At 29.2% G+C, this 11937-nt stretch overlaps 5 protein-coding genes across 10 annotated transcripts in view; 2 read left to right on the forward strand and 3 right to left on the reverse strand.

Moving 5' to 3' along the window:
* LOC105248771 (nuclear pore complex protein Nup88) overlaps nt 1-2819 on the forward strand; it is a 64277-nt gene extending 61458 nt beyond the window's left edge. For both annotated transcript variants that reach the window (XM_025409201.1, XM_025409202.1), the window contains exons 6-13: nt 63-261; nt 450-610; nt 830-906; nt 1170-1414; nt 1576-1686; nt 1898-2124; nt 2285-2530; nt 2712-2819. In XM_025409201.1, the coding sequence (XP_025264986.1) occupies nt 63-261; nt 450-610; nt 830-906; nt 1170-1414; nt 1576-1686; nt 1898-2124; nt 2285-2530; nt 2712-2793 (1348 nt within the window). In that variant the 3' untranslated portion in view covers nt 2794-2819. The remainder of the gene's footprint in view (nt 1-62; nt 262-449; nt 611-829; nt 907-1169; nt 1415-1575; nt 1687-1897; nt 2125-2284; nt 2531-2711) is intronic.
* A 327-nt stretch (nt 2820-3146) lies between these two features.
* LOC105248737 (FK506-binding protein 15) lies at nt 3147-7240 on the reverse strand. 2 transcript variants are annotated; one of them, XM_011253681.3, is made up of 13 exons: nt 7091-7240; nt 6663-6851; nt 6143-6301; nt 5483-6005; nt 5210-5416; nt 5065-5100; nt 4808-4990; nt 4563-4742; nt 4256-4475; nt 3996-4150; nt 3710-3844; nt 3420-3611; nt 3147-3341 (listed from the first exon to the last, which is right to left on the reverse strand). In XM_011253681.3, exons 2-13 carry the CDS (start codon nt 6740-6742, stop codon nt 3270-3272), a joined length of 2142 nt encoding a protein of 713 aa, XP_011251983.1. In that variant the 5' UTR covers nt 6743-6851; nt 7091-7240; the 3' UTR covers nt 3147-3269. The 2 variants fall into 2 exon arrangements, with proteins under 2 accessions (XP_011251983.1, XP_011251982.1); XM_011253680.3 differs by having other exon boundaries at nt 3921-4150.
* On the forward strand, nt 6860-8518 carry LOC105248735 (endonuclease III-like protein 1). Its single transcript, XM_011253679.3, has 2 exons — nt 6860-7994; nt 8088-8518. The coding sequence occupies exons 1-2, from the start codon at nt 7329-7331 to the stop codon at nt 8496-8498; spliced, it is 1077 nt and encodes a 358-aa protein (XP_011251981.2). The 5' UTR covers nt 6860-7328; the 3' UTR covers nt 8499-8518.
* A 55-nt stretch (nt 8519-8573) lies between these two features.
* Nucleotides 8574-9656, reverse strand: LOC105248738 (nucleolar protein 12). Of its 2 annotated transcripts, none has more exons than XM_011253682.3 (3): nt 9333-9656; nt 9163-9268; nt 8574-9082 (listed from the first exon to the last, which is right to left on the reverse strand). In XM_011253682.3, the coding sequence occupies exons 1-3, from the start codon at nt 9434-9436 to the stop codon at nt 8591-8593; spliced, it is 702 nt and encodes a 233-aa protein (XP_011251984.1). In that variant the 5' UTR covers nt 9437-9656; the 3' UTR covers nt 8574-8590. The 2 variants fall into 2 exon arrangements, with proteins under 2 accessions (XP_011251984.1, XP_011251985.1); XM_011253683.2 differs by having other exon boundaries at nt 8575-9082; nt 9163-9257; nt 9333-9494.
* A 380-nt stretch (nt 9657-10036) lies between these two features.
* LOC105248739 (small nuclear ribonucleoprotein Sm D3) lies at nt 10037-11236 on the reverse strand. Of its 3 annotated transcripts, none has more exons than XM_011253685.3 (3): nt 11107-11236; nt 10694-11032; nt 10037-10236 (listed from the first exon to the last, which is right to left on the reverse strand). In XM_011253685.3, exons 2-3 carry the CDS (start codon nt 11007-11009, stop codon nt 10124-10126), a joined length of 429 nt encoding a protein of 142 aa, XP_011251987.1. In that variant the 5' UTR covers nt 11010-11032; nt 11107-11236; the 3' UTR covers nt 10037-10123. The 3 variants fall into 3 exon arrangements, with proteins under 3 accessions (XP_011251987.1, XP_011251989.1, XP_011251988.1); XM_011253687.3 differs by having other exon boundaries at nt 10694-11014; nt 11107-11200; XM_011253686.3 differs by having other exon boundaries at nt 10694-11027; nt 11107-11200.
* Nucleotides 11237-11937: the final 701 nt, after the last annotated feature.

Below are 11937 nucleotides of genomic sequence, written 5' to 3' on the forward strand. Positions count from 1 at the left end.
AGCATAAGTAAATAACTTGATACTTTTTTCTCATTTAACTGTGGCTTTAATTGTTGTGTCAGCTATGAAAATCCAGTGGTATTAGGTTCGCTATCTATGTATCCGTCGACCGACGATAATTACGGAATAGATTCATGCTCCATCATGTGCCTGCAAACTACCCCACCGATAGTGGTCATCGCCATGTGCACTGGAAAGATTTATCATGCCATACTATTGCGTGAAATATTGGACGACGAAAACGACAAAGATGACAGAAAGGTATGGCGTCTAATAAATATTGACACATAATATATATATATATATATATATATATATATATATATATATGTACATATGTACATATGTATGTATATACATACATACATACATATATGTATGTATGTATATTTTTTCTAAATATAAATTTTATAACAAAGTTTATTTATCATCGTACATCTTTTTGTCAGACTTGGTCGCAATATGGTTCAAACTATAGTCTTCACACTCCGGACGATGCACTTTACGTCTTCGAATGTGTCGAACTGGAACTCGGTCTCCTTTTCACGGATGATGACAAAAAGTATAATTGTCCTATTCATCTTCATTGTGATAAGAGTAACAAATCGAGGTATTTATCTAAAAAATATGTCAATATGTTTTATTAAACTTGAAATTTTTATTCAACTTTTATCATTTATATATCTTTTTTTTATTAATCAGAAGTCAATTTATTTGTGACGAAAATAACAATACTTTTTCAAAACATTTTCCATTACATTTCTATTAAAAAATTGTTGATTTTATTATGTGTATGATTAAATAAATTACTTATTACTGCTCATTTTAGATATTTTTGCACTCATAATGCCGGGATTCACATGGTGAGTTTACCGATGGTTTCTCAACTGGAGGAATTTATACATGGTAAGTACACTTATATATTACACTGAAAGGAAAATAATAAAGAAAAAGACAAAAAAAGAAAAAATCTCATAAAGTTGAACAAATTTTTTAATAAGATAACTTGTGTGTATGTATTCTTTAAAATTTATTGGATAATAATTAATTAGCTTGAATTTTGTTAAGAGAAAAAAATTAAAGAATGAATTAAAATCAAAAAATTGGATTTTCTTTTCTAGTATATTGTTTTAATATTTCTTTCGTCTAATAAAAAAATTTTTTTTTAGATAACAGCGAGAATTATTTTTTATCTTTATCAAACCAATCAACTTTACAATATCTATTCTCTACGAGAACAAAACATACAAACATAGACGAAGCTACACCGATACTCGGTTTTGGTCTACTTCAAGAACCCTGTGTTTTAATCGCATTGCTGCATACAGGCATTGTGATCGATCTTTCGGTTATAGATCTTTATTATCTTCCAAGGATCGAGCAATTAGAACCTATCACCAATACTACAAAAAAGGTAATTATCAATATATTTTATTACTACACTAAATAGTGCTTTTATTTTGAGTTTTTTAACTTTGTTTTTATCATTTTAATTTCATTTTTAAACTAATTTTTTTAATTTAATTGATGGGTAACACTATTTTCAAAATAGATAATATATTATCGATTTTTAAGGTGAACAAGGAACCGTTCGACATGTACATCAGAAGATTACTAAGACGCGAAGTATCACAACCTATAACAAAAATAGGATCTCGCTCAATGTCCTTGAGCGAATCCCTAGAGGTAAGCAATCTCTAAATACACATGCGGAATATTATACGAATCTATTGTAATATATTTGCTAAAAATTTAATCCATAAAAATCATTAAAAATATTGAAAAATTTTTATCTCGTACATCTCACAAATAAAAAAAGGATTATAAAATAAAAAATTATAATTAAATAATAATCGAAAATGTTTTAACTTATATATTTTTTTTATCAATTACACAGTTTTTGTATCACGCCACAAATATCTTTCGCACTCAACATTTTGTCCAACACGACAAAGTTCGGGAAGAAATCAGTAAAAAGGTTCGCTCATTGAAAGCTTTGAAAACTCACTTGTTAAAAGAACTCGATTCTTTAATGGAGACAAAGAAAGAATTGCGTCACACTGCTGAACATTTAGCTGAGCGATACGAAGATATCAATGATAACCAAAAAGAATTAGCGCGTAGGTGAGTGTACTGTTTAATTATATAGTCAAACAAAAAAGTTTTACAGAACTATGGTTAATTTTATGTTTAAAATAAATGAAACATAATCTCTTATCAAACTATTGTAAAAAATACATACTAACACTACGTACAATACATACGAATTATTATATATTTTCAGAGCAGAGGAAGCATTAAGATTAGTAAATTACAAGGAACCATCAATGACTGCCGTCGAGCGAGCAGAGGCGGAAGTATTAAAGAAAATGAATGATAAGATACACGACATGCAGATACGACTTGATCAACTTAAAAAAAAATCTCAACAGATTAAACATACAGATGCTTCCGAATCAAATGAAAAAAAGAAAGAAATTGTTTTTACATATAATCAAGAGAAAGCAATACATGAGACTCTTTCTCAAATGTAAGTAATATAGCAATAATTTTAAATTTTTAATTTTATAAACTCAAAAACAGACTGATTCAAGAAACTTTAAATAATTATTATCATGTATCGATTGCCTCTCAATATATAATAATATTGTATGTAGTATTAATAAGGAAATATGTATAAATATTAATAATTTTGTTTTTTTCTCGTACAGGACAAAAAATATAAAAAATTTGATGGATGAGGCAAAACATATTAAAGCAGAAATTGATCTTTCATACATTAGTAAACAGTAATAGTAAACATTATCAATTTCTTAACTGTAAGTAATAAACTTAACATTAAATTTACATAAAATTTGTGTATATGATATATATAAAAAATTATTTTTATAAGTAATTTATTGTAATTTTACCTATTTCATTTTTAAAAAATTTCTACATAATTTAAAATACAAATTATTTATTCTTCCTGTATTTAATATATTTAATATTTAATATTAAATATTTATTTTATATTATCACTAACGCTATTACTAGAATTGCAGAAAGAAAATTATGTCACTGCAGATATATTGATGGTAAAAATATCTTTTATTAAGTTTCAGAATATATATACCTAACTTATATAAAAATTTTACTCAATTTATTTGAATTTAATAATATAAAGAAACTTGTGAAAATAAAAGTATGTATTAGAAACTACGTATATTTTAAACGTATATATATATTTGCAAATTAAAAGGTCAACCTTTTTGAGGTCAACCAGTTAGTTAATCGCTATCAACTTCATCAATACTATCAAGTGGAACAGGTGGTGGTTCATTTTCAAATGCAGGAATGATCTGAAAATAAAAGAAAAAATAATTACTTCTTTCACATTTTCATAGAAATGTACATATAAATGTTTTAGTATTGATTACTGTGGTAGGTTTTGAAGTCTCTGTTCTTTTTATCGAGAGATTGTTATCACTAGATACATTTGATATCCTCTCTATTTGTTTATCAGTTTGTTGTTCGCTAACAGCTTTAATTGTGGAATCTACATTCTTATTTAGCTTAGATTCTATATCTTCTTCATCAGAGTCTTCATACAATACTTGTAAAGTGATATGCTAAACATTAAATTTCAATTAGAATACATTAACAGAATACTATGATAAATATTATGTTAATATTTTAAAAATATTAATATTACACATTTCTGTTATACCTTTATTGTGCTTGCAATAGTTGACTTCACATAATCAAAGGATAATTCAGAACATGAATCATCTGCAAATCTTTCTGATAATGTATGATATGTTTTATTCATTATTTGCTTAATTTCTCTGTTTTTTTTCTTAGTCTGTAAATTAAAAGAATAATATCAATGAATAGATAAAAAATTATATGCAATTTACAGTATGTGTGATTAGTATTACATCTTTTTGTCTGAAAGATGTTGAATCAACTTGGAAAATGTGTTCTTTATTAGAAAGTCTATTTTCTAAACTAACATTTTTTTCTTTACATTGTTTAATTGTATCTTTAGCTTCTTCTAAGGCTTCTTTGGTTTTTTTCAACTCATCATTTGTATTATTTAGTTTTGTTTCTAATTCTTGAAGTTTTTTGTTCATATCCTTATTAATTTGCAACAATGATTCTTTCTCCTCTGTAATAGCAGTTTTTTTTAATTTAATAATTATTAAATTTATATAAATTACATATGATAATATTATTATTATTTAAATATTATTATTTCAAATAATTGTTATACCTTCTGATTTTTTTAAATTATTTTCCAAAGCACTTATTCTGTTCTGCGCTTCCAACATTTTCTCATTTGATATATTTTTATCAGTACTTTTTGATAATTCATTTTCTTTTACTCCTGCTTGAGAAGCATTAAGAGCTAGAAACATTTTCCAAGAGGCGTCCAGAGTTGCTTTATCACTTGTTGTAGGAGTTATTGCATTTTGAAGCTCAAGTGCATGGAACTGTATATGTAACAATGTTATAATCAATATGTTATATATAATAACTATATATGTTATATATAATCTCATTATCAATATCTTATATACCTTATCCAGTAATTTTTGGACATTGTCAGATATTTTGGACATCCCCATTCGTATTTCCGCATTTGTTATCCTTGTTTCCGATAACAACATGTTGATTCCAGGATCTAGAGCGGCTGGTACTGTACGATTTACAGTTTGTTGTACAGGATACATCTGATTGTCCATTGTTACATAATGTCCCTAGATAATTTTAATTATCTTTTAATATGCATTATTAAATCTATTGAATATAGAATTACTCATACAGCGAAATATGGAGGAGTCCATTGCGGTGTTACTGGAGATGCAGCAACTATTGGCTTGTAAGTACTAGAGTGTACAGAAGGCACTTCAGTTCTTGACTCCACAACTTTGTGAGTGGCTTTCTTTTCTTCCGGTGATTCGTGCAACAAATTCTTCTTTTGCAAAGTTCCTTCCAATTGCTCAATCTAATAAAATATGCAATATTTCAACCAAATGTAGATTTTGTTTTTATAAAAATAATTTGTAAATTGTGACAAACCTTTTTGTGACGAGGAGATCTTTGAGGTATATCATCCTGCAAAGTATAGTCTTTTTCACATTAAGAAATAATAATATAAGTTCTATTTAAAAAATAGATATGAATATAATGAAAAATTGAGTAATAGGAATGTGAATATAAATACTTCAGTATCTTCAGAATCAGTAGTGGAAGGTAGAGTCATTTTTGGTAAGATAGGTTGACCCATTTTAGCCATTCTTGATATTATGGAAGCTTTTCCACTTGTTGAAGTTTTAAGTGTAGGCAGATTTTCTTCTGGTATTCTTATGTCAGTTATTTCTATTATCAGCATAATATCTTTCTCTTTGGGGAATCCAGGACCTAAACTAATCTATGTAAAACTATTTAATGAACAATAATGTTACACATAGTATTCCACAGAAATTTATTGAATTACCTGTTTGCTAGGAGGTAAAAACAAAACTCTTTTCAGGCCTTTGCCACTGCCCAGAAGAACTCTCTCCCAATTGTCATCTGTTGATATTTCTACAGTCATCATTTGTGACATTACAAAATTTATCTTAAAAGGTTGTACTATCTCAGTTCCCACAAAATATTTAATACATATATTATCTCCTTCTTTTGCAGTTATATCTTTATTATTTGCTGGTATCAGATCTTGATAAATTACATTTTCTCCTTTCTCTTGTATTGCAAAATAACGTGTTAATCCCATTTCTATTGCAAACTCTAAATAGCTCTCATTACTCTCAAATAAAATAGACCAATTTTCATTGTTGTTATCGTAATAACTGGCATAATTATTTGCTTGTACAGTATACAAAAAATCACGTGTCACTGTAGCAATAGATACATATTCTTGTTTAGTTTTGTATAAAATTATTTGATATAGCCTTGTTGTTACATTGCCTGTCAATGCTATACCAAGTTTTCCAACAGAAGTGTATTGACCATTTTGTCTGAAATGTAATTATATTGTTATTATTAATTGTAATACATAAAATGGATATTATAGATAATATTATAATCATGTGTATACATATTACTGTATCAATTAAAAGAAAATGCAATATTCTTAGCAATTTGATATAATTACAATTTAAAAGCATGTACAGCTTTAGCTATTAGGATTTCTGTCTTAGAAGATGGCACAGTTTGTTGTATGTTATATCGAGTATTATTCTTTTTAAAAGCCGTTTGTTTAGTGGAATCTGCAGGTTTTGATTGTAGTCCAAAAATGGCAGCCAAATTAGATCTGAAAGTACAATAAAGAGATTTATTGTTATTATGGATAAAAAATGAATTAAGAGAAACTTAATATTATTTTATTAACGATAGTAAAAAACATTTATTAAATATTTACAAATCTGAGAATTAAACTAAATAGAACAATAATTAGTAGCAATAAATATATTTTGATTCCTTTAGTTGCACACATTTTTTTACACTTAAAGTAAATCTATGTTCAGATTTTAAAAGAGACGAGAAGAAAAAGACAAAATGCTACAGGAATCAGAAATAATTATTTAATTAAATTGTAAAAAACTTAAACATATCCAATAATTTATATAAAGTGTATATAGCATGTATACGAACATATATAATATAATACGTACCCTCCTGAAGGCACAAAGTCAGCCTCGTCGTCATCTCGGAAGATCTTGTCAAGATTTGGTAACTGATTCTGCGCGCTCATGATTAAAGAAACTTCAATGCGCTTTAATCACACGTGTAATAAAACAATATACTCCGATATGACATCTCGTTACTTGCTGCAAAAATCGCCACTTGCTATGTCAAAAATCCTGAAAAAAATCACGCACGAATTCAAAAAAATCACGTTGAATTCAACACTTTGATTCTTGCAAGAGACGCTATGAAGAAGATTAATTTTTCCTTAAATATTCGCACAGTACGCGTTAAAAGCACGCATAATAAGCAGGTAGACGCGCTTCACTCTTGAATTATATCTTTCGACTGGCGTTTTGAGCACATTCGATATAATGAATAGAGCTTATTTGTTACATATATTATTTATACATACGTATTTCGTAGTTTTGTCTATTTTTTTCTTTTTTGAAAGTGCTTCCAATTCGAATAAGTTACTTGGCACATTTACTACTAAGCTCTTGACAGGTTTTAGATCAGGTTATGAAGGGGATGGACCATATGTGGTTAGCGCGTGCGCGTGCAATCTTTAACGTGCGTAAAAACTGATCTTCGTCGTCACGTGCATCTCTTGTGGTCTCTTTTACCGCGCGAAAGAAGATTGATTCTGTTTAATGATAATATTGACATGTCTCGATAAGATGAGTAAGAAATTGAAATTGGATGTCATCTCGACATCGAGATCTTTACGTTCGGGAAAATCCCTCGCAACCTTATCAGAGAAAACGTCGCCTTACTTTGCCGATGAGAAAACATCAAAGACTATAAAGACTGGTGCGAAGAAACGTTTGCCGATAAAGATCGAGTACGATGCAACAGAAGATGGAATAAATGTTGAAAATACTGATGCGACATCAGCTATCGAGACACAGAGCCAAAATGTCAAAGAATCATCGGCGTTAAAAACTGTCAAAACCGAAGAATGCGAGATGAAAGTTGAGAGTATTGAGGAATCAACGGATTCGAAAAATATCAAAGATGAGAAACGATGGATGCCACCGAATTGGGAGACTATTTTGGAAAATGTCAAAGAAATGAGGAAGCATAAGACAGCCCCAGTTGACGACATGGGCTGTCACAAATGTGCAGATCCTAATGCCAGTCCATCAGTATCCAGATATCAATCATTAATAGCTCTAATGTTGAGTAGTCAAACAAAGGATCAGGTCACACATGCTGCTATGCAACGTCTTAACACTTATGGTTGTAAACCAGATATAATTGCAGCTACTCCTGATGATGTTCTAGGCAAGCTTATATATCCAGTTGGATTTTGGAAGGTATTCATGCTATATCTGTTTATTGAATGTTAATTGTAGAATTTAACTTTTCTTAAATCTTCTTTCATGCTAAAAATGTATATTTTTTTACAGAGAAAGGTGGAATACATAAAAAAAACATCAGTTATTCTTCTAGATAAATATGATGGTGACATCCCAAAAACAATAAAAGAATTGTGCGAGTTACCAGGAGTAGGGCCTAAAATGGGTCATATATGTATGCAAATTGCATGGGGAGAAGTGTCTGGTATTGGTGTAGACACACACGTCCACAGGATTTGTAATAGATTAGAATGGATGAAAAAGCCAACTAAAACACCAGAGGAAACGAGAAATGAGCTAGAAGATTGGCTTCCTAAATCTCTGTGGAGCAAGATAAATTATCTTCTTGTAGGATTTGGACAAGAAATTTGTCTACCTCGATTTCCAAAATGTGATGAATGCCTCAACAAGAATATTTGTCCATATGCCTCAAAAAATAGTGGAAAGAAGAAAAAATCATAAATTCACATATTTATATATTAAAAAAGTCTTCAAGTGTTTATTACAAAATATATTTATTTAGAATTATACATTCTGCAAAGTTTTTAAATATTCTAATGTTTTGTTTTTTTTTTAATATGTTTACCATGTTTATGCATTACCTTTTGAGCATTATGTAATTTTTGTCTACTCTGTTTTTTGTTTTTTTGTTGCTCTAGTCTCTGCTTTTGTTGAAATGCTTTACTTTTTTTAATTTGCTTGAGTGTTGCTTTCTTTATTTCTCGTTTTATTTCTTTTGAGGATTTAATTTGTTGATCATCAGATTTAGGTTTCTGTTGTGTTAGATTTTTCTGTTTCTCCTTCAATGACATTCCCACAATTTCATTATTGTCATTGTTAGAATGCTCACTTTGATCATCTTGTTCCTCTTCCTTTTTCTCTGCAATCTTGTTTTCACCTATCCATCTATCTCCTGCAAGGTCTGTAACATTTAACTCCAAAATACTGACTGTATGACCTTCCAGATCATATTCTTGTTTAGATAATAATTCTTCTAATTCTGGCACATTCCGATGTGCTACAAATTTTTTGTAACGTTCTCGTGCCTATGAAAATACATATATACTTTGCTTTTTGTTCTATAATTTTTTTTAGAAAACAATGCTTTATACCATTTTACACTTACCTCTTGTTTAATTTTCTTACGTTCTTCTTTCAGTTGTTTTTGTAATTGTTCTTGAGCTTTCCTTTTCCGTTCTAATTTTCTCTTACGAAAGCCTCCTAAAAATTCTCTAAAATTATATGATATATAATTTATTTATGTGACAAGTATGAATATTTAATAGAGATAATTACCGTCGTTTTTCCTCATCAAAAACCAGCGTAATTTTTTTTCGTCTCTTTGGCTGGCCGGGTTTTTTATTTACATCGAATAATTGTGGTTGAAATTTTTGAAACATTATTACACACAACTTACGATAAATTATATTACGAAAGATAGGTTATATTGGAAAACATGTGCGAAGAAAAACACGAGACATCATATTACTAGATAGAAGATGGCGACATTCGGATATCCAATAGCAAAGTTTCTTTTCTAGGGATTTTAGGCTTGCAACTTCATTCTTATTCAAAGATAAAAGCCAGGTCTACAATAGATAATTTAAGCCTTAAGAGATTGACCATTCACAATCAAATAAGAAGAAAATACTCCGCTGTGATTAGTCAATTTCTTAAGGCTTAGGGCTTAAATTATCTATTGTAGATCGGGACAAATTCACTTATTAAAGATATATATAGAATGCAATCTAAATTTGTTGTAATAGAGCTTATATGCGTTTTCAGAATATAATTAATTTTTTTGTATTATAATCTCAAGAAAATGTAAAATCTTATCTATGTATTAATCATATAAAAATTGATAATACCAGTATTATGATAATTTTGAATATAACATAACATATCATATATGAAGCTTTCTAATGAATAAAACTTTCAATACAATATCAATTTATTAATGTTATTGCATATGTATTAGAAATATACATATGTAAAATTTTGAACATATTCAGAGATATTGTTTAGAAATGATATAAAAATATGGAAATGAAATTGCAATTTTATTTTAGATTCTAAAATTATAAAGCTTATCCCCTGCCTCTGCCAGTTTGAGATCCTCCTGGTTGATTTTGTTGATTAAGCCAAGGTGCCGAACCAGTACCTTTGCCTCTTTGATTCTGTCCCCTTCCTCTGCCACGAGCTAAAACATTTTATTTATTAAAATATACATAAAATATACATGCATGTATATATATGTATGTAAATTTTACTTTAAAAAAGAATTTTTAAAACGCATTTAAATATCACTTGTATTGTTTTATATTATCTCTTCTATATTTTTATATTTAATGTCACATATATAATATACTAGCTGATTTTTTTTTATTTAGAAGAAATATTCTTTAATCAATAAAATAATTATAAGTTTATTCATTAGTCTATGCGTTGCTTTAAAAAATATATGTATTAAAGGTATATAATCCTATTTTTATTTCTTTTTTCAGAATCTATCCGAGAAAAGGATTGAACCTTGCTAAATTCTTTCTCATTTTTATAAATATCTGTATCCTTTCAGAACTACTCTTTTCTCACTAATATATATATATTTCTCTTTTCTAACTAATATATATATTTACAGGAACAATACTACAACAAACCTTGAGCGCGCAATATAGCGGATTTTCCTCTACCAGCGGTGCCTGATCCCTTGCCACCAGGACGTTTGAACATGGGTGCATTTTTCAGCATGTCCGGTAATATAAGAAATCTGATTTTCGAGCCACGAATGTATACATTTTCCAGCTGTCCCACCTGGCCGTCCCGATACGTTACCGTGATATTCTGCATCTGACAATTCATGTTATCCTCCGCCTCTATCAATTTCCCGCGGTATACTTCGCCGGTATTCGTCTCACAGGTTATGATATGGCCTTCCGCTTCGTGAAGTACTTTAATGGGAACTCCGATCGACATTGTGACTAGCCAAGAATACTTTTCTTTAGAAAAAAGCAGATATTTTTGTTAGATTTTCGTCTTTTATTTCTAGGACGCACTTGAACGCTTCTCTTACCTTACAAATACTTGCTGAAAGAGATCAGTATTATGGTTATGATGCGAACCGGATGTTTTCGTCAATTTTTGGGTACTGACCGGAAGAAGGGAATGGAGGGAATGAGTTAGTTGAAGTTAGTTACATTGGCCGCATTCAGCGGACTCAACTGCTAAATAGCAATCGAATATGATTGGTCTCTACTTTTAGGTCTGACCAATCAGCGTCGAGTTACATCGGAAAATCTAGTAATGTTGCCCAACTGTTGAGTCCGCTGAAAGCGGCCAGTTTTCACCAAGTTTATAACTAGAAAAATAGCGAAAGCTAATTCGGAACAATTCGGAACGCATTCATGGTTTAATCAATACATCGAGAAGAATCGAATCTCATTAAAAAATCGATTATTACTCAAAATATTTAAATCTTTTTTATACGACGATACTAGGATCTCTAAATCTGAAAATCACACTAATTTTAAATGTAAATCATTACCTTTTACGTTCGCGAGGATTATTTATATAAGCATCTGCTTTTTTACAAAATCGTTCCAGAGATTTATCTAGATTATATTTGCACAACCGCGTAATGAATATATGCATAAAAAATGATCAATCATATGTTGATGAATATTATATTTTTGCGTCTTGTATATTAGACGTCGGTTTTTGCATATTTTTCTATGCATATGTATTATGCGGCTGTACAAATACATTCAAATAAAGCTTTAAGGTCATGAAATACAGATTTGCATAATAGAAACATAATATCGTTGTCAATCACAATGCAAACTCTACAAAATAAAATAGCAATTATATAATGTTAAAATGTTTATAAAACATGTTTTTAACTAAC

The sequence above is a fragment of the Camponotus floridanus genome, unplaced genomic scaffold (genome assembly GCF_003227725.1).
Source record: "Camponotus floridanus strain SB8 unplaced genomic scaffold, Cflo_v7.5 scaffold25, whole genome shotgun sequence".
NCBI lineage: Eukaryota > Metazoa > Arthropoda > Insecta > Hymenoptera > Formicidae > Camponotus > Camponotus floridanus.

What these genes read in the sequence shown, in the direction of transcription:
- LOC105248737 (XM_011253680.3), bottom strand. Translation starts at nt 6,742, where the DNA reads ATGAGCGCGCAGAATCAGTTACCAAATCTTGACAAGATCTTCCGAGAT. An exon ending in TTTTACCTCCTAGCAAACAG is followed by an intron (nt 5,417 to 5,482) that starts GTAATTCAATAA and finishes AGTTTTACATAG; the next exon opens with ATTAGTTTAGGTCCTGGATT. An exon ending in CATCTTTCAGACAAAAAGAT is followed by an intron (nt 3,845 to 3,920) that starts GTAATACTAATC and finishes TTTAATTTACAG; the next exon opens with ACTAAGAAAAAAAACAGAGA.
- LOC105248735 (XM_011253679.3), top strand. Translation starts at nt 7,329, where the DNA reads ATGATAATATTGACATGTCTCGATAAGATGAGTAAGAAATTGAAATTG. An exon ending in ATCCAGTTGGATTTTGGAAG is followed by an intron (nt 7,995 to 8,087) that starts GTATTCATGCTA and finishes ATTTTTTTACAG; the next exon opens with AGAAAGGTGGAATACATAAA.
- LOC105248738 (XM_011253682.3), bottom strand. Translation starts at nt 9,436, where the DNA reads ATGTTTCAAAAATTTCAACCACAATTATTCGATGTAAATAAAAAACCC. An exon ending in TTTGATGAGGAAAAACGACG is followed by an intron (nt 9,269 to 9,332) that starts GTAATTATCTCT and finishes ATATAATTTTAG; the next exon opens with AGAATTTTTAGGAGGCTTTC. An exon ending in GTAAGAAAATTAAACAAGAG is followed by an intron (nt 9,083 to 9,162) that starts GTAAGTGTAAAA and finishes GTATTTTCATAG; the next exon opens with GCACGAGAACGTTACAAAAA.
- LOC105248739 (XM_011253685.3), bottom strand. Translation starts at nt 11,009, where the DNA reads ATGTCGATCGGAGTTCCCATTAAAGTACTTCACGAAGCGGAAGGCCAT. An exon ending in CGCTATATTGCGCGCTCAAG is followed by an intron (nt 10,237 to 10,693) that starts GTTTGTTGTAGT and finishes AAAATGTTTTAG; the next exon opens with CTCGTGGCAGAGGAAGGGGA.